General features: G+C 40.4%; 1 protein-coding gene across 1 annotated transcript in view; it reads right to left on the bottom strand.

Annotated features, from left to right (window-relative positions):
- DTNB (dystrobrevin, beta) overlaps nucleotides 1–23,600 on the bottom strand; it is a 371,266-nt gene that overhangs the window by 319,492 nt on the left and 28,174 nt on the right. Inside the window, exon 4 of the mRNA XM_006880708.1 lies at nucleotides 6,177–6,262. Coding sequence (XP_006880770.1) covers nucleotides 6,177–6,262 — 86 coding nt within the window. The remainder of the gene's footprint in view (nucleotides 1–6,176; nucleotides 6,263–23,600) is intronic.

The raw sequence follows: 23,600 nt of genomic DNA, 5'->3' as shown, positions 1-23,600 counted from the left end.
ACTCCACTGGTGAGGAAGGAGGAAGGGCGTCTCCCCCGGGGTGATGCACACACTCCATAAACCCACCGGCAGGCCAGCTAGGCGGCGGTTCTGAGCTGACGGCAATGAGTTCAGTAGAGCTGAGGACATACTCGTTCCATAAACTGGGAAACTTGGTTTAACAGGAATATTAATGAATGATGACAGCAGAGAGTTCAATCAGAAGTGAGAGAGAAATTAAGAGCTAAGACAGAGGAGGTAAGGATGGAGAAGGAAATAAGGAGTGAAACAGCATTTGATGTCAGAAGGCAGTATTACCTCACTCTTCTGGCCAACCTGTTATTCAGCCACCTCAACTAACACAGCTGAGAACGAGAACACAACCTTTACAGCAGCCAAAGTGGCCCTCACACTGTAGTGTGGCACACACATTGGGAACACCCACATGCTTTTCATCTAGGAGAGCCATCAGTCACATCTTTTAAACAGAACACTAGGAAATGTGATAATCTGTTGTTTTTCCTTTCAAAAATATATTAAAAACAGTAAATCAAAATAAGAAGATATATCCAGAGGCTGGTCTGCTGATAATGCCATCCCATCTGGGAGTGAGTGATCAAAGGCCTACACCAAACCTCCTAACCCCACAAACACATACCCACAGAAAACAAGGGCTGCCTTAAGAACTGAAGGAAGCACACAGCGAAGAGGCCCTAATGCATCAGAGAACGACATCTTTAAGAGATTACACCAGCAAAGAAGTTTAAATTAAGCTTGGCATATCCTGATGAAAATGAAAAGTTTTAAGTGGTTTCCAACCTGAATTACTAAAATTAAAATTAATAGGCTTCGATGCCATGCCCCTCCCAATTTACATATTTTGAACATCTCATTTCCTAGCCCAGATAATCATAATGCAATAAAAATAATGGAACTGCAAAGACAGTAACTTTGAACACAAAGAAGATAAAGAGATTACATTTTAAATCTCTGTGAGGAATAGCCGCATGACAATAGTATCCTAGTATGGCTCATATCACCAAAAAACCAAAAACCACTGTTGTCAAGCTGATTCTAACTCAGGGCAAGCCCTGCAGGGTTTCTGAAGCTGGGCGTGTTCACGGGAGGAGACTGCCCTCCCTTCTCCTGAAGACTGGCTGGTGGATTAGCAGCCCTCCAAGCATCCCATCACTTTGTGCACTGAGACAATGACCGGCATTCTGCACACACTGGCAGGTCCTGTTTGCCCTGGCACGTTCACTTTCATGCCTATTGAACATGGGCCTCTTGTATTTCTTCAAATAGATCAGAAGTCGTATCAAAAACACTATCACCATTATCCTGTCTATACTTCACACACAAGTACTAGAATTTGTACATCTCACTCCCAGTTACAACAGAGAAAAACAGCTTATTTATCTTTCAATCAGCAATCTATGTGTGTTAAACATTTAAGTGCTTATATCATCTGCCATGCAGGAAGGTCTGGAGGCCTAGTGCTACGGAGCTGTGCTTCCAAACTCAAGGCAAGTGATTCAGATCCACCAGTTGATCCATGGGAGAAAGACAGGTAAGCTCCTCTTCGGCAACTTTCAGCCTCTGAAAACCTGCTGCAGGGTCAGTTCTAGCACATAACAGCAATAGCATATATGAGGTATCACCTCTATATAAGCATAGATTTCATCAGGGAAACTTAAAGACTGTAAAGTGATCTAGGATATGCAGTTATGTGTATTTTCTGGTTTTCAACCAGGTCCCTTAGTACTGATAAAGATGATAATGTAGAGTCATTATTTAGTATTACTACTATTAAACAGGTAAAACTCAAATGTCTTTTTCCTCTTTGTTTGAACAAAATATAATTTTATCTATATGCAATTTGTTCTGCAAATGTATGGAGATAGGACACATCCCTGGCACACACCCTTCCCAATTATGAACCATGCAGTGTTTCCTTGCTCTGTTCTGACGACTGCCTCTTGGTCCAAGTATAGGTTTCTCATTAGCACGATCAAGTGTTCTGGGATTCCCATTCTTCGCAGAGTCAGCCACAGTTTGTTGTGATCCACACAGTCAAACACCTTTGCATAGTAAATGAAACACTGTCAGACAGACATTCCTCTGGCATTCCCTATTTTCAGCCAAGATCTATCTAACATTAGCTATAATATTTCTAGTACCACGACCCCTTCTAAACCCAGTCTGGACTTCTGGCAGTTCTCTATTGCTGTGCTAGAGGCAGGGTCCTATGAGGAGAAATGTGGTATCAGGATTGAAGGAAGACTCATCAACAATCTGCATTATGCAGGTGACACAACCAGGCTTGCTGAAACTGAGTAGGACCTGAAGCACTTGCTGCACCAGGTCAAGGACTGCAGCCTTCAATATGGATTGAAGCTCAATATCAATAAAACAAAGATTCTCACACTGTGTCAATTGACAGCATCATGAGAGATGAAGAGATTACAATTATTAACCGCTTTAGTTTGCTTGGCTCCACAATCAACACTCTTGGCACCAGCAGCCAGGAAATGAAGACATATTCCATTGGAACGTTTGCCATCAGAGACCTCTCCAATGTACTGAAGAGCAACAATGTAAGTCTGGAGTCTATGGTCTTTGCAGTCACTTGCTATGTATCAGAGAGCTGGACAATGACTAGGAATGATAGAAAGAGAATTGATGCCTTTGAGCTGTGGTGTTGGAGAAGAGTATTGTATATACCATGGACAGCTAAGAGAATGAACAGGTTTGTCCTGGAAAGGGTCAAACGAGGCTGCTCCTTGGAGGCAAGGATTCTGAAGCTCTGTCTTACATACTCTGGACATGTTGCAAGGAGGGACCAGTCTTTGGACAGGGATGTCATGCTTGGGAGGGTGGAGGGACAGTTCAGAAGAGGAAGACCCTCAATGAGATGGATTGATTCAGTGACTGGGGTTATGGGGGTAGGTGTATCAGAGACAATAAAATTGGTACAGGATAGAGCAGGGTTTAGGGCTGTTGTTCCTAGGATTAATATGAGTTGCAGATGACCTGACAGCACATAACAAGAACAATATACAATTTTCCTCAAAAAAATGCCAAACCAGAATTTGAAACTATAGAAAAAACTCTCAGCCAAAAATAGCAACATTTCAGAAGGCTTTTTAAAATCCTAATTTTACTACAAGAAATGTGTTGAAATGAAGATAAATCTAATAACAGTTAACAAAAAACATTATAAGCTTTCTTTAGAATATCTAGTTATCTAGCTTTCCAATTCTTAATTTCATAGCATGATGGGCAATCTCCTCCTATGTGATTAACTGCCTCTGAAAACCCGCTGAAGGGTCAGCTATGGGTCTGTTCCAACTCTATGGTACACAACAACAACAACTAGATGAAACAGAAAATTAGTGTACCCTACAACATAATCTTGCCCGAAATCTTTATACCCTACTTGCCTAATTCTGATCAAGTCTCTAGATCTAACTTTTAATTAAAAAAAAAAAATAGGTCACAGAGAATGCAATCAAAGGTGCAGCATCAATATCCAGGAAGTGAGAAAGTGCTGATGTTTGGGGGGTCTGCAATCAATGTCATAAAACCAAAACACATATAAACTGTCTACCAGAAAACCAACTTACTCTATAATCTTTCATCCAAATGACAATAAAAAGATTTTTAAAATCCACTTTATAATAAATGCTACAAATCAGCTAGTTTCTTCACCAAATCACAAACTCAGTCTGCAGTTCCCATTTCACCTCCCTAAAATCTACCATACTTTCCCACTCTATGCTGCTTACGTGATGGCACTTAAAGGTTTGGCTGTAACTGCATGTCTCTCATTACAGTATTAGTATAGTGTGCTGCAATCCCGAAGGCACACAGTTTGAATCCACCAGCTGCTCTCTGGGAAGGAGGATGGGCTATCTCCTCTCATGGGACTAACTGCCTCTGAAAACCTGCTGGAGGATCAGCCATGTCAGTTCCTACTCGACAGCACACTACAATAGCATTGTATATCTTAGTAGTAAGTACCTCAGAACAGGACTTTGAATTCAGCCTGAGTTTGAATACCACCGTGGTCCCCTCAGTTATTGAAACACAAAGTTACACATACTATGCAAAGGGGTTTTAAGGACTTGGTGAGAAAGCATCTGTAAACCATCTAGCATAATCTTTGGTATATGTTATTCATTATGTAATGAGTGAGTAAACTTAAATCATATGTAGCAACCATAAACAGCTGTGAATTTGCGAACCTTTACTTCATCTAGAGCGCTCTGGTAGAGAGCTGAACTGCCAACCCAAAGGCAAATGTGTCAAATCCATCAGTTGCTTTGAAGAGAAAGAGGGACAATGGCCTCCCACACGATTTACAGCCTCTGAAAATCCTCTGGAGTGTCAGTTATATGCCAGTTTTGACAACAAAACAAAACATAACAACAGGAAGCTCTGGTGGTCTAATCCATAGAGGGTTGTGCTTCCAACCTAAAGGAAGCCAATCAAATGTGTCACAGCCTCCAAAAACCCACTGTAGGGTCAGCTACGGGACAGCTTTAATTTGACAGCAATTAATTTTGCCTTTTTTGTTTTGGGTTCGGTTTTCTTTTTTTTTTTTTACTTTATCTAAGGAACCCTGGTGGTGCAGTGATCAAGTGCTCACCTAAAGTTGTGTGGTTTGGACCCACCAGCTGCACAACTGGAGAAAGATGTGGCAATGTGCTCATATAAAGATCTGCAGCCTTGCGAACCCTACAGATAAGTTCTACTCTGTAGTACAGGGTCACTCTGAGTGGAAATCAACTCAATGCAAATGCTTGTGGCAGGTTCACTGCATCTAACTACTCTCTAGCCCTGCTGGCTGAAACTGAGGTGGACCTGAAGTGCTTGCTGCAGAAGGTCAAGGACTGCAGTTTTAAATATGGATTGAAGCTCAACATTAAAAAAACAAAGATTCTCACCACTGGGCCAATTGGCAGCAACATGATAGATGATGAAGAGATTAAGACTGTTAACAGCTTTAGTTTGTTTGGTTCCACAATCAACATTCTAGGTACTAGCAGCCCAGAAATCAAAAGACAAATTTCACTGGTTAAGTCTGCTGTCAGAGACCTCTCCAGAGTACTGAAGAGCAAAGATGTCAGTCTGTAGACCAAGGTGTACCTGATCCAAGCTATGGCCTTCACAATTATGTGCTATGCCACAGAAAGCTGGACAATGACTAGGAATGACAGAAAGAGAATTGATGCCTTTGAGCTGTGATACTGGAGAAAAGATGCATATATCATGGACTGCCAGGAGAACAAACAGGTTCATCCTAGAGAGGGTGAGACCAGGCTGCTCCTTGGAGGCAAGGATTCTGAAGCTTCGTCTGAAATACTTTGGATTTGTTGCAAGGAGGGACCAGTTCTTGGAGAGGGACGTCATGCTTGGGAGGGTGGAGGGACAACACAAGAGAGGAAGACTCTGGATGAGATGGATTGATTCAGTGACTGGGGTAATGCGGGTAGGTGTGTCAGAGACGGTAAGCTTGGCTCAGCATAGAGCAGGGTTCAGAGTGGTTGCACACAGGGTTACTCCCACATGATTCAAAGACACATAACAAACAACAGCATCACCTAATGAATTATGGAACAAAGGACTAGTGTTGTTTCTAGTTGCCACTGTGTAGATTCTGACACATGGTTACTAGTAGAAAAGGAGAGGAAAAGCAATCAATTTTATACGTAACTAAGTTTGGCTGTAAGACACTAAGAAGCAACTGAATCACAACAAACATGACCTTTTAAAAAAATGGAGTTAGTACTTTACTAAGAGCCAAAAAATGTTATCAAACATAGTGAAAGTAATCAAATTCATGTTGAATTAAAAGCAATCTACATATACATCTTTAAAAATAATTATTAATAATATGGAAGACACGTCCTAAAAGAAAATGTTAAATGTCAACATATTTATTTTGAATCTCTTCAGTTTTCTTCCTTTAAAACACAGAATAAACTGACCGACTTTCCATCTAAACAGTAGGTGGCACAACTGACATGCTCGGGGCCAGGTGCTGTTGGGGCCAGGTGCTGTCAAGTCATGACACCTGGCAAAAATTTTAAAGGGTTCAGCATGTCAGCACCTAAAATTCTAAAAACTGTTTAATACAATACAAATGTCCCAATCTGAAAACAAAGTCTTTGCAGCAATGTGAAGATACTTACATCGCAACTTGTCCAGCATCTTCCCACCACACATGGTCGCTAACATCGCTTTCACAGAGAAAACCGTCAGCTTGCCTCGGCCCTCGCTGTAAGAGAAATGACACAAGTGATAACTGTTACCTGGAACTATAGAAACAAACTGGGTGTGTGGGAAGCTGAATATCAAATTTAATATTAATATTAAACCAAATGCTGTATCAGGATTTAAGGGAGGTGTAATACAAGCTGGAGTTCACCCTGAGACCCTAAGGCATTCCTTAAGAGTCAACACTGTTCTTATTTTGTATTTACTGAATGTTCCCTCCTGAGATTAGCATAAGGTAAACAATAGAAAGGAACTCCATCTTATCTGCAAAATACTTCTCCGGGATCCTTTGTTTTTTTCTACTCCCTTGTGATTATCCTTTGATATTCCTGATGACTCTCAATAAATACATAGAGGGGCATGGCTTGGGTGCTTCAGTCATCAGGACTGCTGGCCCCCTGTCTTTACCGTCTCTTATCTCATCCTTGGCTGTCTGTCTCATTATTACTTTACCCTCAGTCTGCAACAGGGGTGCATCACTAATCAACATTCTAATGGTTTCTGTCTTTACACATTATAAGCTTATCACATTCAGAAACTCTGGATTTTTTTTTTCTTCCCTTTGTAGAGTTCTGGTTTCATCTAGGCTAGACGAAAATGGCAACAGAGCTAACCGGAAGTATCTGGAAATAAGTTTTAGGAACATCCTGTGAAGAAATTTCAATGAGCCCTGATGGCAGAGTAGGTTCTCAAGCTGCAACGATTATGGGTTGAATTCACTAGACCTTCCTCAGGAGAAAGATGAAGCTGTCTGCTCCAGAAAAGGATTACAGCCTCAGACATCTTTCAAGGGTTCCCAGACTGGAAAGTAACAGCAATTTGATATACTGGCAAAAGCTAAATATACCTTACATACATTTCTAATCATTTTAACCTTTGAAAGGGCGCTCTTGTGGTCTAGAGGTAAGAAGCTGAGATGAAATCCCAAAGATACATGGTTAAAATCCACCAGCTACTCCAAGGGGAAAGGAAAGACAATCTTCTCCAGTGCAATTTACTACCTCTGAAAATCTGCTGGAGGGTTAGCTATGGGTGGGCTCCAAAACAATAGCATACAACAACGGTTAACCTTTTTAATCCACACCTGAGCTATTTTAACCATACAAAATTGAGTCGTCACCTGGTTAAAGCATTAATTCAGAAATATGACTTATTATCAAGATAGTATAACAAAAGTTTATCCTTATGTTCTAAAGTAACATGATAAATATAAAGACTTCTAGAACATTCATGGTTGTTAGTTTTAATTCTAATAAAGTTCATGTTTTCATGTACGTAGTTCTTACAAACAGCTCAAACACATCTGTCTCAGATCTTCTCATACCATTACGAGAAAACTGAGGGGAAATAGATGACATTAACTGCCACTCAGATGACTATGATCCACAGCTAAGATCAAAGCCTTGTTCTACCCTGCGCATCCTCAAAAATTTCTGCCAAGTTCAAAAGTGAAGGGAAATAGATGGCAATCTTAATTCTTTTTAGGACCTAGAAAGGTGAAAGCTGGAAAAAAATAATTACTCAAAGAAACACTACGTATCACTTGTATGAACTAAGACAGTATCACCAGTGTCCCTTATCACTACATGTCTTGCTCCATCTATTCCATTATGGCCTGATATCAGAGTAGATAATAAATTTTATTAGCATGTTAATGTTATACAGATGTGCTCAGAGAGCTTTATAGTAACTTAGAATAGAACTCCTATGTAATAATTAAAACACTATGTCTTGGTTTTGAAGTGAATTACCCCACAATTCTATCCTTTCTCCGTATTTATTCAATATACATACTGAACAAAAAACTCGAAGGGCTGGACCATACAAAGAAGAACGTGGCATCAGGATAAGAGGAAGAGTTTTCCACAACCTATGTTATCCAGATGCCATAATCTTGCTTGGAGAATGCTGATGATTTAAAGGACTTAATGAAGTAAATAAAAAACATTCAAGAGGGAAAAAAGTCCTCACAACTAAACTAACCACAAGCAAAGTCATGACAGATGGAGAAGAGACTGAAGTCCCCAAGGATCTCATTTTACTTGGAGGCACAATCAACACCCCTGGTAGCAGCAGTCAAATCAAAAGACATGTTGCACCGGGAAAAGGCTTCCTCTTTAAAGTGTTAAGGAGAAAATAAATAACATGTTAAAGAGTACGAATGTGCATTTAAAGACCAAGCCGCTCCTGACCCACACCACGGTATTTTCTATTGTTTCACATGTATGGGAATGCTGGACAATGATAAAGGAAAACTGAAGAGGCGTGTATGCCTTTGAATTGTGTGGTTGGCTAAGAGTACTGAATAGATCATGGACTGCCAAGAGAACACATATGTCTTGGAGGAGTGCACCCGGGGTGCTCCTTGGAGACAAGGATAGTGTAACTTCGTCTTATACATGTTGGACATGTTGTCAGGAGGGGCAGGTCCCCAGAAAAGGACATTATGCTTGGGAAAGTGGAGGATCAGCAAGAGAGGAAGACCCTCAACAAGCTGGATTGACATGGTGACTCCAACAACGGGTGTGAAGCTGGCAGAGATTGTGAGGAAGGCTGAGGGGAGGACAAGGTTTCTACCTGCTGTTTACTGTCGGTCAGTCAACACGATGACATCATCACTGGGCAAGGCTAATTATTAAGGAAAAAATGAGGGAGTGGAAAACTACAGGTTAAAAGACAGGGTAACAGCAGACTCAAACATCGCTATTACTGTGAGGAGGGCACGGGACAGGGCACTGCTTCCTTTTGTTGAACGGTGGGTTGATATGTGTTGGAATCAACTTGATGGCATTTGACAACAGAAATAGGCATGTCAAAGTATAAAATTTTACACAGCAAGAGTTTCCACAATGGTGTTTAAAATTAATAATAACATGAAACGTATCAGGGCCCAAGCTCCATTCTTAAAGAATTTCTGGTTATTTGGCCAAAGTTGTGACTCTGGCATTGATAATTCCTTAAAAAATTCCCAGGTGACTCAAGTGAATAGGCAGAAATGAAAATTACTGGCCCAAAAGAAAATGACTTTGTTAAAAAGAAAAATGGCCAGAGTACACTCAAGCATGAAGGGGCCTGGGTGGTACAAGGGACTCAGGATGGACTGCTAAACTAAGAGCTGTATTTTTAATCCACTGAGAGGTTCTATGTAAGAAAAACCTGGTGATTAGCTCCTATGAAGATTACAACCAACAAAATCCTGTGAGAAAACTCTGTTCTTTAACACAGGAGGTCACTGGGGGCCAATCAACATGACAGCAACAAGGTTGGCTTGCATACAAAATACTCACCCATGCATACAAAATACACAAAGACAAGAAATACAAATAACTTTCAAGAGTAAGGAAAGACACAGGGTTTCATTACTAAGAAAAGAAATGGCAATTAAAGCAGTAAGAAAATATACCATTATCTCATTATTGCCATGGTCCTGATTCTTTCTCCAGTCAGTCTACAGAGTGTGCCATCTGAGTAAACTTCATAATCTTGTTTTCTTTTATATGCCATTTAATGTTTACCATCACTCCTAAATAATATTTACTTGTTTGAGATCACCACAGTAAAGAAGAGTTTCTCACATCAGAACCGTCATCCCTTGTTTTATTATATGCTGAGCTCAAGATGATCATCAACTACATATCTGGTTAATTCTGTTTGGTGTTTTTCTACTTTTCACTGTAGTATAATACACATGCAGGGAGCTCTGGAAGCCTACTGGCATGAACTGTGTTGCGACCCCAAAGGCACGTGGTTCTAATCCACCAGCTGCTCCTCAGGATGAACAACCTCCTCCCAAGTGATTAACTGCTTCTGAAAACCCATCAGGGCTGGGTTAATTCTGACTCAACAGTACTCAACAACACAGAAATGTATAATTCATAAATGTACAGCTGGATGAAGGAAGCTCTGATGGCCTAGTGGCAAGAAGCTGTGCTGCAATCCTGAAGGTAAATGGTTCGAATCCACCAGATGCTCTCCTGGAAGAGGGACAATCTTCTCTTGTACCAGCCAGATTGAATTTGATGGTACACAACAAGTGATGCTATCTAACGCAGACAGCCGGAAACGTACAGCTGGAAGAACTCTTCCAAAGTGAGCACGTGCATGGAGACAATCTCAGATCAAGAAAAGAACAAGACTAGCACCTAAAGTCAAGCCTCACACAGACGTCCTACAAGTAACTCCTGCAGTGTTAACCTCTGCTCTAATTTCTAAGCTCACAGGGGAGATCGGCCTGTGCTTGAATGTAATACTACACTACGCACTCTTCCAAGTTTGGCTCTTTGCACTCAACAACTGTGGGCTCTATCAAATTACTAAATACCAGTAGTCCCCAACTGATGTGTATTTAAATTAGAAGTCCCAGTTGTTGTTGCTGTTACTAGATGCCATTTATCCAACTATGACTTATAGCCCCTTATAAACATCCTTCCTCCCTAACTACTCACTCTATGTGCTGGGCAAATTATACTCAAGGTGGTGGACTACATAAAGAAGAATGTTGTTGTTGTTGTTGTTGTTGTTGTTGTTGTTGTTGTTGTTGTTATGAGCCATCAAGTCATCTGTGACTCACAGAGACCTTATGTACAACAGCCCTAAGCCCTGCCATATTCTGTGCCAATCTCACTGACTCCGACATACTTACCACTATTACCCTAGTGACCGAATCAATCCATCTCATTGAGGGTCTTCCTCTCCTGTGCTGTCCCTCCACCCTCCCAAACATGATATCCCTCTCCAAGGACTGGTTCCTCCTTGCAACAAGTCCAAAGTCTGTCAGATGGAGCTTCAGAATCCTTGCCTCCAAGGAGCAGCCTGATTTAACCCTCTCCTGGATGAATCTGTTTGTTCTCTTAGCAGTCTGTGGTATATTCAATACTTTTCTCGAGCACCACAGCTCATCACTAGTCATCCCTAGAATGCAGTATCTGAAGTAGAGGAAAACGCATCAACAATCTGCATTAAGCAGATGACGCAACTTTGCTTGCAGAGAGTGAAGCACTTGCTACAGAAGATCAAAGACTACAACTTTCAATATGCATTACATCTTGATGTCAAGAAAATAAAAGTTGTCAATGACTTAATCTTTGCTCTCTCTTCCAGTCGCTGGTGCTCTGGGAGCTGTGGCAATGGTGCAGGCATGGCTAAGTCCAAGAACCACACAGCACACAACTAGGCCCCGTAACAGCATCAAACCCCGCCCCCCGATCACAACAATATGAGTCTCTTCAGTGGGTAGACCCCAAATTCCTGAGGAACATGTGCTTTGCCAAGAAGCACAACAAAAAAAGGTCTGAAGAAGATGCAAGTCCATAATGCCAAGGCCATGGAGCACCGAGGCTGTGAAGGCTCTTGTCAAGCCCAAGGAGGTCAAGCCCAGGATCCGAAGGGCTGTCAACCACAAGCTCAGCTGACTGACCTACAATGCCCATCCCAGGCTTGGAGAGTGTGCTTGGCCTGCATTGCCAACAGGCTTAGCCGGCCAAAGTCCAAAGTCAAGGCTAAAAGTAAAGCCAAAGCTCAAAAAAAATCCTCAACTTTGGCCCCTGCTCCAAGTCAGACTCCTAAGAGTACCCAGGCCCTGCATATGTTCTATTATTGAGTTCTCCATCTGAGGAAATAAGGACTGGTGTGACCCCTCTGGGCTGCTCTTTGCATGGTGTCCTCCTGTGCTATTCGCACAAATAAATCCTGAGGCAGAAAAGAAAAAAGCAAAAACAACAACAACAACAACAAAAAAAAAAAACAGAAAACCCCACAATTTAATTTTACTTGGATCCACAATCAACACCCATGATAGAAATAGTGTTAAAAAAAAGTGGCATTGGGTAAATCTGTTGTCAGAGAGCTCACAAAGTGCTAGCGAGCAATGATAACAGTTTAGGGACTAAGGTGCACCTAATCTAGTTGAGAATAAGCAATGGTCTTTGTAAACACTTGTAATATAGCTAAAAGTTGGGCAATTAATAAAAACACAGAAATAATGCCTTTGAATTGTGCTGCTGGCAAACAGTACTGACTATCCCACAGACTGTCAAAAGAACAAGTAGGATGTGCAATCAAAGTGCTCCTTAGAGGTAAGGATGGTAATGTGTCATCTCAGATACTTTGGGCAATGTGTCAGGAGGGGCTGTCCTTAGAAAAAGGTATCATGGTTGGAAAAGCAGATTGTCAATGAATAAGAGGAAGAACCTCAACCAGATGGATTGACACAGTGACTCTAGCAATTGGCTCAAGCATCAGGGAGATGGTAGGATGGTGCAGGATAGGGCAAGGTTACTATCTGTTGTTCATCGAGGGTAACTATAGGTCAGAGTTGTTAAGTCTGACTGAGAAACATTTACAATTATCCAATTGTATATAATATGCATTATATACAATATTAAAGCACACACTTTGTTGATGTCATCATATCTACTGAGTTTATATGTAAGGTTTCCAAACCTTTAAAAGCAAAGATCACATTTATAAAAACATTGATGACGATAATAAAAGGAAATAGTAACAATGAAAGAGAGGTCTGTCTTGAAAGAAATACAGCCAGAATGCTCCTCAGAAACAAAGATAGTGAGACATTTTCTCACATTCTTTGGATGTGTTACCCGAGGAGAAGGGTACCATGCTTGGTAACGTGGAGATCAGCAAAGATAGAGTAAGACTCTCAATGAGGTAGACTGACACAATGACTGCAATAATGGGCTCAAGCATAACAATGATCATGAGCTCAATGCTGGATTGGACAGGGTTTTATGAGTTGGAACAAGAGTAAAAGCACCTAGCAACAATAATTGGCAGAGGGGGAACAAGAGTTTGGCTTTCATCAGAACCAACATACTAGAGAACTGTCAAAATGAAACCCCACAGTAAGTTGGAGACTACCTCTATCTACATCCTGCAAAGTAATATTTTATTTTATAAATACAATACAATTTATCCCACCTTTTAATGAAAAGTTCAAACTATTTTAAACTATTCCATGAACACAAAAACAAAATATCAGTTATTTCCTACACTATACATACAAATAAGTACTTGTTGGTTCACTGATACTCCTTTTAAAAACCAAGAGTTACGATGATTAAAATGTAAAACAGTGGCACAAGAGTGGATTGGATTCTAAGAACTGTACAGTGGCAACAGTAACAAAGTGGAAAGCAGCCAAGAGGAGACAGCACAGCACTTGGCAAATGCTTTCAGAATGAATACCTTCCTTAAAGACCTCGTCATTTCTGAGGTGATTATTACTGTTGGTTCTGATACAAAAATAAAGAAACATGTCTCGGCGGTGTGTGTGTGTGTGTGTGTGTGCGCAAAAATAAAGAAACATGTCTCGGGTGTGTGTGTGTGTGTGTGTGTGTGTGTGTGTGTAAAAAACTCAAGCAGAAGTAGAAATAAAATTCTTTCTATAAGGTAGTTTAGTTTGCTTGGCTCCACAATCAACACTCTCGGTACCAGCAGTCAGGAAATTAAGAGACTAACTGCATTGGGAAAGTATGCTGTCAGGGATCTCTCCAGAGTACTGAAGAGCAACGATGTCAGTCTGGAGACTAAGGGGTGCCTGATCCAGGCCAGAGTCTTCACAATTGCTTGCAATGCATCAGACAGCTGGACAACTAGGGATGCTAGAAGAAGAGTTGATGCCTTTGAGCTGTGGTGCTGGAGAGAGTGTTGAATATACCATGGACTGCTAGGAGAACAAACAGGTTCAACCCGGAGAGGGTGAAACCAGGATGCTCGTTGGAGGCAACAAATCTGAAGTTTTGTCTGACATATTTTGGACATGTTACAGGGAGGGACCAGTCCTTAGAGAGGGACATCATGTTCAGGAGGGTGGAGGGACAACGCAGGAGAGGTCGATGAGACGGACTGATTCAGTCTGGTGCAGTATAGAGCAGGGTTTAGGGCTTTTGTACATAGGGCAGCTATGAGTCACAAGAGACTTGGCAACAAATAACAACAAGTATGTTGTTTTATATCTATCTATCTATATCTATCTATCTATCTATCTATCTATCTATCTATCTATCTATCTATCTATGTAAACAGTAAAGTCATTCCTTTCAACATTGTTTCTAATGGGAAAAGACTGGAAACAATAAAAATACCCATTAAAATAAGATAAGACATATGACTACGTTTTTAAAAATCAAAGAAAAAAGTAATAATAACTAGAATGCAATCTAGTAAATAGGTAGGGGAGGGAAACCAAAACAACACGCACTCAACTTATTGCCATGGAGTCAGAGCTGACTCAGAGCTGAGTCCCCATTGGGTTTCTGAGGTTATAAAATGCAGAGGAGGCGACTGCCCATCTTACTCCTGTAGAGAGGCTGCTAGAACAGCACCTGAAGAGAGGCACCACCTTCGGGTTAGCAGTGCTTTCAGACCACAGAGCTCTCTACATAAAAATGGAGGAAAAGAATACTCTTATATGCCGTGTATATAAATATAAGAAAACCCTATAAACCTGGAGAAAGGATGAAAGTCACACAAGTGTTGAGGGCTTTTGTTCATAGGGTTGCTATGAGCCACTTAGGACTCATGGACACATAACAACAACATCAACATAGAGAGAGATCAGTTGGCCTAGTGGTTAGAAAGTGATGCTACCAATCCAAAGGGGGGCGACTTTTATCCGCAGCCATCAGGCCTAATTTTCAAACATTCTTCTAGGTTGTATAGCCCTGGTGTGTCCACTTGCCGTACAGAGGTAACTTGTGGTTGCTGTGAAGCTAAACACCGTGACACTGATGTGTCAAATGTGTTAATGGTTACCCTATGGTGGACACTGTTTGACGGAGATCCCCGATTAAAACAAGCTTGGAAGCAGGAGTGGCATCCACTTCTTTAATAGCTTGCCTCTGGAAACCCTATGAACCTGGACAAAGGATGAAAGTCACACAACTGTAGAGGACTTTTGTTCAGAGGGTTGCTATGAGTTGCCTACGGCTTGACGGCACTTAACAACAACATGTAAATATAAAATATCTGTCAAAGGGCATAAAAAAAATAAATACCTTCAGCTGCCTTCAATAAAGCAATAAGTAGCCAAAGGAGTAGAATGAAAGAGTGAGATACTTTTTACTTTACAAGTATAAAAGTGCTTATACCAGAAGAGGACTGTCAAACCAGTAATGTAAGCTTCATACTTAAAACACTAGAGATCAATTAATATTGATAAATCACTAGCCAGATTAGAAAAAAAAATAAAAAGAGAATATAAGAGATCAAAGAGGGGCACCATGAAAACTGGTATAACTATTGGGGAAACAGTCAAGAACTAGTACTGTGATGGTTAATGGCATGCATCAACCTGGATAGGCTGTAATTCTTAGCGGTTTAGAAAGTACTCTTTCAGGATGCAATCACTTTCCATTTTATGATCTGGTCTGAGCAGCCAATTAGTTGAAAGGGTGCCTCCTTGGGTAGGGGACCTGCTTCCACTATATAAATGAACTTTCTGGCCAAGTCTCTCGCCCCTCTGTACTTACTTCATGGACTAATCACCAGTTCCTGGTATATAAGCAGAAGTTTCCAGCCTGTGACCTGGCTGACTGTGGATTTGCTGTTCCTTTAAACCCATGAATCAGCAGAGCTCTCCAGCTGGCCACTGGATACATGGGCTAGGGACTAGCCATTCTCCGCTGCTGTGTGTGCCACTTCCTGGAAGTAAATCTATCGTTATATATTTATGTTTTATTGGTTTTATTTATCTAGAGAATCTAGTTCAAGACAACTACAAAGCAAGTCTATATCTATAAATTTAGCAACCTGAGTGACTACTACTTGTTAACACACTATTTCTTGAGAAACAGAAACCAGTGAAAGTCATTCAGGAAGGAAAAGATAACCTAATTTGGTCTGTATTGTTGAGAGAAAGCTAAGACTCCCAGAAAAAGACAATTTTTCATCCAGAAGAAAATGCTGGCAAATTCTAATTATTTAAGATGGACAAAAGTGTATTTCTACACAGAATCTACCAGGTAATAGAAAATGATGAACCACTTTTCAACTCTTTTTATGAAGTCAATGTTATTCCGATGCTAAAAACAAAGACATTGCAACAAAAGAGAAGTCTGTATCCCTCATGAACAGTTACAAAAAAAGTTTGCAACAGAATGTTAGCAAATAAATGCAGAAATATGTTATAGGGATAAAAATCATCATTCAGAGAGACTTCAGTACAGGAATGTAAGTCTGGTTCAACATATAAAAACAAACAATATAATTCACCATCTCAATAGATTAAAACAGAAAAGCAATCTGATCATGTAAATGGATGAGATGATAAATTCAACATCCATTCCTGACAGATCCCGAAAACTGGGAAAGAAGGGAATCTTTTCAACCTGGCAATATGTAACTTTAAAAACAAATTATAATAAATTTAAAAACAAATCTATAAAATAAAAAGCTAATATAATACTTAATAATGAAAGATTGAGAGTCTTATTTAAGAATTATTTAAGATTTAAGAGTTCCTTAAAATCAGGAACATGTCAAGGAGGACTACCCTCACCAGTCACGGTCAACATCACACACACCCAGAGACAAAAGAGACAAAAAACACAAGAAAGGGAAAGAACACTCATACATGCTGGAAAAGAAGAACTAAAACTATTTCAACTCCAAATTATATGATCATCTATACAGAAATATTTCAACGAGCCTATAAGTTATGTTGCTGTTGTTAGGTGTCATCAAGTTACTCCTAATTCATAGAGACCCTAGTGTGTTAGAACCAACTCAATGACATTGTAACAAAAAAATGTAGTCCCTTTACTCATCAGCCGTGGTCGGGTCCACCCCGCAACCTTTTCCCCCTTCCTACTCATATAAAGAACAACTGTGTCTCTCTGGAGACTAAGATGCACCTGATACAGGCCATGGTGTTTGCAATCACTTGTTATACATCAGAGAGTTGGACAATGACTAGGGAGGATAGAAGGAGAATTGATGCCTTTGAGCTGTGGTGCTGGAGAAGAGTATTGAATGTACCATGGACTGCCAAGAAAACAAACAGATCCATCCTGGAGAGTGCTAAACCAGGCTGCTCCTTGAAGGCAAGGATTCTGGGGCTTTGTCTGACATACTTTGGGCATGTTGCAAGGAGGGGCAGGTCCTTGGAGAGGGACATCATGCTTGGGAGGGTGGAGGGACAGCGCAAGAGGGGAAGATCCTCTATGAGATGGATTGATTCAGTGACTGCGGTAATTGGGATGGGTGTGTCAGAGGCAGTGCGATTGGCACAGGATAGAGCAGGGTTTAGGGCTGTTGTACATAGGGTCGCTATGGGTCACAAATGACTTGACAGCACATAACAACAACAACAACAACTACTCATATCAGACACAGAGTAATCTCTACACAGAATCTCCTCTATGCAACACACCTAAGTCTGGTGGCTGAGTGGGTAAGAAGGTGTGCTGTCAACCCAAAGGCAGATCTATCAGGAGCACAGCAGAAGAAAGATGCACAAGTCTGTGAAAAACTCACTGAGGAGTCAGCGGTGAGTCGGTTCTGACTTAATAATAACAGCATGCAGCACGCCATCGCTCCTCCCTCCTCTCTGTCCGTATGCTCTTTTACGTGTACAAGTGTGCCTATGTGTAACAATACATGTTTCACTGGTGAGAAGGGTTACAAAGCTAGTGTCGACCCAACAGGATAGGAGAATATGTACATAAAGTTGGAGATGTTTTCAGTTCAGATAAAAGTATAGAGTTATATGAGATTAAGGACCAAGGTAACAAGCTTGGAAGCAGGAGTTGCATCCACTTCCAAAATAACCTGCTTCCAGAAACTCTATGAATGTGGAGAAACAATGGAAGTTATACAAGTGTTCAGGTCTTTTGTTCAGAGGGTCAGTGTGAGTTATCTATGACTCGACGGCACTTAACAACCACAAGGACCACAGTAAATGTGACAAGGGAGAATATACAGACAGCAAGATTTGGGAATGAAGTTTAGGGAAACTTTTTACATTCAAGAATCTGTTCCTAAGTATGAATTGTGCTTCCTGAGAATGGAGATGGGGTTCAGGTCTTAATTGTGAACTAATCTTAGTGTTATTTTAAGTGTAAACACTTAGAAACTTTAGGTTGATAGCTTCCACTGGGAAATGTTTTATTTATCCTTTAAAAAGAGATCTTCAAAAGAATAATAATAAAATAATAAATAATAAAACAATAATAATAAATTGAGTATTTTAAAGTACTCAAACATATTAAAGATATTTATTTTTAAATCTAAGTGTAACCCAATATAAGGAAACAATTACCCAATAAAACTCATGATCGGGCACTGTCACAATCTTTACTTCCTCCAATGTCATGCTATGTCCCTTTTTCCCTTCTAGCCAGGAGACTCCTGAGCTCCATCCTTCTGTTACTTGCTTTCTAAGCCACATTGCAGCACTGAATTCTCTCCTTGGTTCTGAAATCCCTCAGTGTCTCTATGTCTTTCTCACAACAATTTCATGCAACGGCCCCCAAATAAATGCCAAGGGAAAGTATCACTTTTACTTTCCTTATGTTTCATTAGGGCTCTTCAGTCTTCCTCTAAGATTAAAAGCAAACAGAGAGAAGCTGCAGTCATTCAGTAGCTTAATACCACATGTTTACATTCTTGGCTCAGTTCATTCTTTGTCCATGGAAGAACTCATTCCTGATCCATCCCACCAGACATCTGCACTTCCTCTGCACACTCTGGTCAAGTTACAGTTAAGACAGGAGGGTTGGTTGTTCCCAGGCATAGTAACTGTAATCTCACAAAAATCCATGTTTTAAAACAAAATAAATAAATCCATGTTTTCAAGCCTTTATTTGAAATGCAAGTTTATACTAAAAACAATTACCTGTAAAGAAGAGTTGTGGTGTTGTTGTGAAGTACCACTGAGTACAACTCGCAGCAACCGTATGATAATCAGATCTGAACGCTGCTCTATCCTGAGCCATACTCACCATCTCTGCCACGCTAGAGCCCACCGTCAGAGTCACTGTGCCGATTCATCTCGTCGAGGGTCCTCCTTCTCTTCACTAACCCTCCACTTTTGTAAGCGTGATGTTTTTTATCCAAGAACTTGCCCCTCCTAACAACATGCCCAAGGTGTGTGAGATGAAGTCTCACCATCCTTCCCTCTAAGAAGCTTCCTGGCTGCACTTCTCTCCAAGATGTACTTGCTCCTTCTTTTGGCAGTCCACGAGATACTTAGTGCTCTTCTCCAGGACGACAGCTCAAAGGCATTGAAACGGAATTTAGGAAGAGATATTTACCCTAGTTTCATCATAAATAATCTGAGTCACCTAAAATCTAGTCCATTGTAACTACTGGTGTGATTAGTAGAGCAACAACTAAAACATAACATTAATAACAGTGACCATTAACCCATAAGGACTCTAGTGGTGGGGAGGGAACCAGCAACCCAACGGCAGGTGGTTAGTTACAGCCACTAGCTGCTCCAGGGAAGAGAGGTAGGCAATCTCTTCCCATGTGATTTATAGCCTCTGGAAAACCCCTGGATAGTCAGCTATGGGTCAGTTCCAACTTCATGGCACAAAACAACAAAACCACAATTTAAATCTATATTGTTGTTGCTGTATACCATCGAGCTGGATCTGACCCATTCCTGACCCTCTAGCAAGTACATCACACAGGAGGAGACTGGCCATCTTTCTCCCATCGAGCAGCTAGTGGGTTCAAACATCTTACCTTTGCAATGGCAGTGCAATTCCTTACCACTAAGCCACCTGGGGTCAATGTAAAGATATAGAGAAGATAAGCAGGTATTATTTATTAAGCACAAGAGAGATGAAATGTGTTCTTTTAACTCCACCCAAACAGAATCCCTTTAGAGGGCATTTTCCCTCCATAGAGGATGGGCTGATTGCCTCTCTCTGACTTCTCAGTGTGATTCATTTTGGTATATCTATCATTTCACAGTCAACAAAAAACTATGTACATGAATTCTAAAAAGAATTCTTATCCAGCACTGAGAAAACATCATTTATTAGCTGTGTGCCAAGCTAAGCAGACAGTGAGTCACCATGAATCAATGTGGTTATGTTTTTACATGCAGGTAACTTCTGAAGCCTCTGTAATCCTCACCTGTGCCCTTTGGATGGACATTTGTTCGCTTCAGTTGAGTCAATTCAACTGAATTAATTGTCGCTGAGTTGGAACTGGCTCACTGTGGACCCTCAATGGGTTCCTGAGGCTATAAATCTCACAAGAGGGGTCTGCCCACCTTTCTCCCGCAGAGTGATGGATGCAAACAGCCAGAGGCAGCACCTTTAGTTCAGCAGCAGAGCCACTTACAGACTATGCCACTGATCCCCCTCAGGTTAGTAGGCCCTTCAAATGCTTGTCGTTTGATAGTTAAACTAACCTAAGCAGGTTAACATTTATAGTTTTATACCATCTACTGAGAATCTGCTATTCAAATCAATATTTTGCTAAACAAAACTCTGGTAAGTATTTTTATTTCTTCCTCTTGTTCGGTGCCAATGAGTTAACTACAGCCTGCTGCACTCTATGAACAACAGGTCTGAACCTTTGTCTCTCCGGTAACGTCCTCACCGTCTCTGATACACTGGGACCCACTGTTACAGTCCCTGTGTCAACCTATCTTGTTAGGTTTCTTCCTCTCTTTCTCTGACCTTTCCGACGTCCTTACGCCTGCATTTTTTACTAGAGAATACAAACCATTTCTACATCTTTAGCAAATGATCATGGATACTGACAGCCATAAATCAGAACTTCTCTCATGAAAACAAACTTCAACTTTAGGAACCCTATTAGCAGTCCAATTATTGCTATCTAGCTAACAGTAAAAAGGATATTTCTCCTTGATTTTCCAGTTAAATCAAGTAAATTAAAAAAAAGACTCAATTTTTTCTAATTAATCTTAATTTGTGAAAATGTACAGTGAATGGATTATACGATAATTAGCTGCAAGTCAAGAATTCACTTGGCAGATGTCAGACAGCTTAATTACTACCAAGGAAAATCAACTTAGGATATTATTCCACTTTCACAAAATCAGACTGCCTGCTGATTTTCATTTCTGCTTCACAAATATTTATTAACAATCCAATGTTGTACTTGATGAGGAAAATCAAAGAAATACATGGCAAAATTCTGCTTCAAGGACTTTCTCATTTGCACGATTCAGAAGCAGTTCAAAGCATTACATGATTAATAGCCAAAATAACACTACAGGTAAGTAATATAATCCACTACAGAAATAAAAATGGAGTTGGCAATGAGGAAAGCTCTAAAATACATAGAAGTGTGGGTTTAGTCCTCAGGAAGAAAAGAGACTTGGACAGAAGAAGAAAAGAAGAAATGCATATTAGTAGACTGGGAGACGGCCTGGGGAGGAACACAACGAAAAAGGGAGAAATGAGCATGTCATATAAAAAAAAGGGGGGAAGGCATCTCAAGTAGCTTGATTAGGGATTCTGGTGAGTGGGGAGATAACCTGGCACCATTAAATGCAACTGAGCAGTAGACTCCCATTTCAAATACCATAAGGAGTCTTCGAAGGTTCCTGAAGTGGACAGTTAACATGATGCAAACAGTGTCTAGTTCTGACTAATCTGGAAATGGAGTACTAGGGAAGTCTCTCTGGACTCATTATTACTTCTCTATTCCATTTTAGAGAGGAAAAAAAAGCAAGGCAAAACCAACAAAGCAAGAAACATAAAGTCCCTCCTCTTTCCTTTAAATTAACAAACTCCAAACTTATCAAAAAGTAAGCAGTAAAACAAACCCATAAGGAATAAACAAGGGAAAAAAATTTAACCTTTATCTAATGGTCAAGGCTTTGGCATGTCTGCATGTCCTGGGTCAGTAAGATTCCTGTTGGATAATTACCACAAACACATGACTTCTCTTGGAGAAAAAAAGAAAAGCAACAGACCAGAGAGTACATAGGGAGCTCGCTCTGATGCCGTAGTTCTAAGAAGTGTGCCGCCAATGCAAAGGTACGCGGTTCAAATCCACCAGCTGCCTCCTGGGAGAAAGATGTGCACTCCCTTCCTATGCAATTTACTGACTGAAAATCTGCTGGAGAGTCAGCTACGGGTTGACTCGGAGTTGATAGGATACAGCAACAACAACAACAAAGATTAACTAGTAATGGGTAGTTCTGAGTCCCTAATTTCTGTTCCCTGAACAATTCTGCCACCAGGACTTAGAGCAGATGGGATCCAGTGAACTGGTCCTTGTCACTGCCTCACAATATGGGGCACATCACGCTCCCACCAAAAGGGACGATGCTCAGGCAGGTAGGCACCACTCCCTCTCCTCCACCAGACCAGCTGTTTTCTCCAATTTGCACTGGGTTTCCCCTTAAGATTTCATGTTCATTCTCTATCAAGCTCTTACAACTGTTCTGAAAGAGCTATGATCAGATCCTTACAAAAGTTAAATGTGTTAGCATCTTGGGCATAAAAAATTTCCCACTCAGCATGAGCACTCTCATTTTTACTTAGCTGGCACTTTTTTCACTCTTTTACCATCTTGCATTCTTTTAAGAACCAGCAGGGATATAAGCAAATATTGTGCAAAAATAAACAAAGTGTTTTTTTCCTCCCAGGAAATTATAGTTTTGCTTAAAAAATCACTAATAAAGAAGATTATAACATAATATTATCTTTTCTCAGCAATATCCATCTGTAATATGCTAGCAAGGCAGAACTGAGGGAACACATTTGCTTCTATTTAAAATGAATTGGCTTGTTTTTGTTTTGCTTTGTTTTAAGCATCCAGCATTATAAAGAAAATAAGAACCTTTTAAATGTATCCAAATTAAAATACTAAAACAAGATTTCAAAGGACACAGAAACTGTTCTCAAATAAATTTATCCTAAATAAGATAGATCAAAGTCTTTAAATTATGGTAATTTTTTAATTCTTTAAACAAGCAAAAAATTTACTCTTCGACTAAGTGATATTTTAGATGGTAAACAACTGAGCTCTGGTAGACTAGTGGTGAAATGCTGCACTGCAATCCCAAAGGCACATAGTTCTAGTTTACTAGCTACTCCTTGGGTGAAAGATGGGCATCGTTTCCTGCACAATTTTCTGCCTCTGAAAACCCACTGTAGGGCCAGCTATGAGTCAGTTCTGACTAGACATCACACAACAACAAACAAAATTCAATACTGAGATACTGTGGAAATTTTACCCAAACCTGGTTTCATTAGCTATATGGTTTTCACAGGTTTGTTCCATTCTTAAAGTAAAAGTGCTGAAGAGCAGTGGTGTCTCTCTGGAGACTAAGGTGCGTCTGATACAGGCCATGGTCTTCGCAATCACCTGTTATGCATCAGAGAGTT

The sequence above is a fragment of the Elephantulus edwardii genome, unplaced genomic scaffold (genome assembly GCF_000299155.1).
Source record: "Elephantulus edwardii isolate Elephantulus edwardi_28Jun2011 unplaced genomic scaffold, EleEdw1.0 scaffold00009, whole genome shotgun sequence".
Taxonomy (NCBI): domain Eukaryota; kingdom Metazoa; phylum Chordata; class Mammalia; order Macroscelidea; family Macroscelididae; genus Elephantulus; species Elephantulus edwardii.
The sequence above is the reverse complement of the archived record's forward strand: the minus strand, read 5'-3'. Positions and strand labels throughout refer to the sequence as shown.